Source organism: Morus notabilis, unplaced genomic scaffold, assembly GCF_000414095.1.
Source record: "Morus notabilis unplaced genomic scaffold, ASM41409v2 Scaffold2726, whole genome shotgun sequence".
Lineage (NCBI taxonomy): Eukaryota > Viridiplantae > Streptophyta > Magnoliopsida > Rosales > Moraceae > Morus > Morus notabilis.
The window spans coordinates 29,238-30,662 of NW_010364885.1; the positions used below are offsets into that span (position 1 = coordinate 29,238).

The 1,425-nt window shown below is 35.6% G+C and overlaps 1 protein-coding gene across 1 annotated transcript; it reads right to left on the reverse strand.

Moving 5' to 3' along the window:
* Positions 1 to 165: 165 nt before the first annotated feature.
* On the reverse strand, positions 166 to 1,189 carry LOC21411501 (major allergen Pru av 1). The gene is made up of 2 exons (XM_024171490.1): positions 939 to 1,189; positions 166 to 602 (listed from the first exon to the last, which is right to left on the reverse strand). Exons 1-2 carry the CDS (start codon positions 1,120 to 1,122, stop codon positions 313 to 315), a joined length of 474 nt encoding a protein of 157 aa, XP_024027258.1. The 5' UTR covers positions 1,123 to 1,189; the 3' UTR covers positions 166 to 312.
* Positions 1,190 to 1,425: the final 236 nt, after the last annotated feature.

Consider the following 1,425-nt stretch of genomic DNA (forward strand, 5'->3'; position numbering starts at 1 on the left):
AAAAATAAAAAAAATAAAGAGCTGATACAATACATACTAGCTAGAAACTTTAGGAGACATCAAAAATTAACCAAAATGGAGATAATAGACGGATCGATCAAGATAGATAAACAATTTTCATTGTCTTATTCATATTAAGGTAAAAACATTTTCTGAAACAATTCAATACACAGCGGAATATCCCATTTCCACACTCTTATTGGCAAGCCTAGCTAGGAAATCTAGGACTAAAAAAACAACATGAAAGCCACACCCTTTTGCTTAGGAGAAAAAAAAAAAATAGAAATTTGACAAGCATATAGTTCAACATATTTAGTTGTAAGCGTCGGGGTTTGCTTGGAGGTAGCCTTCGACGAGCTTAAACAGACCTGCGGCCTTTTCTTTTCCCTCCTTAGCCTTTGCTTCATCGAACTGGGCATCTCCAACGGTGTGGAACTTGGTAGTGACCTTAATGATGCTTCCTCCATTTGGGGTTGCAACGAACTTGGTCTCGTGAGAGATTTTCTCAACTTCCGCACCCAAAACATCTCCTTCAATCAAGCTATGGCTGTAGCTAAAGTTGTTGTGGTCAATTGAATCAAGCTTCTGCTTCACATACTTGCCTGCAAATGAAATTTCACTTCAATATTTAGATTTGGTATCAAATTTTGCATAAATCATCTTTGATGTACTTTTATATATTAAGAGGGTATCAAATTATAGGTTGTAATAAGAAAAGAAAAGAGTTTGAAATGGAAAAAGCCTATTTTTATTTATGTACTAATATACATTATTTGCTATATATTAGGAATTGAAACTGCATTCCTAGTTTATAGTAAGTATCATGAGCATACAAAAAAAAGACGCTATTCCTCTCTTTCAATTGAAGATATGTAAAATATGTCATAAAAATCCTAAATACATAGGATCACGAAGATTAAAAAAAAAAGTTTACTTACCATCAGGAAATGTGATTTTCTTGATGGTTCCGGGCCCGCCATTTCCTTCGACAGTCTCGGCACTTTTAGCAGCTTGGGGAGCAATTTTTGGGAAAAGGTTGTCGGCATCAAGGACGGAGGCCTTGAACAACCTAGCAGGAGCAATGGTGGAGGTAAACTCATCGTCAAAAGTGAAAACACCCATGATAATCGAAGGTTTTGAATGGGATTGAAGAGGAAAATATAAGGAGGGGTTGTTTTGAACTTTGAGGTGTTTTTCGTTGAAGAGATGTGAATATAGAGAAGCTATTTATAGGCAAAGGCTGCATGTTGCCCAACATGATGAATCCCCCGTTTATTGGACGTATACAGTGGTGTGAAAACCATGTTAGTTTTGTCCTGTTAGGAAATTATATTTTTCAATCAGTAGCATTTTAGTCAAAAAAGGGGCGCCCTGAATTGATGTTCTATTAATTGGGAAATTAAATAAATAAATAAAAAGGATTGG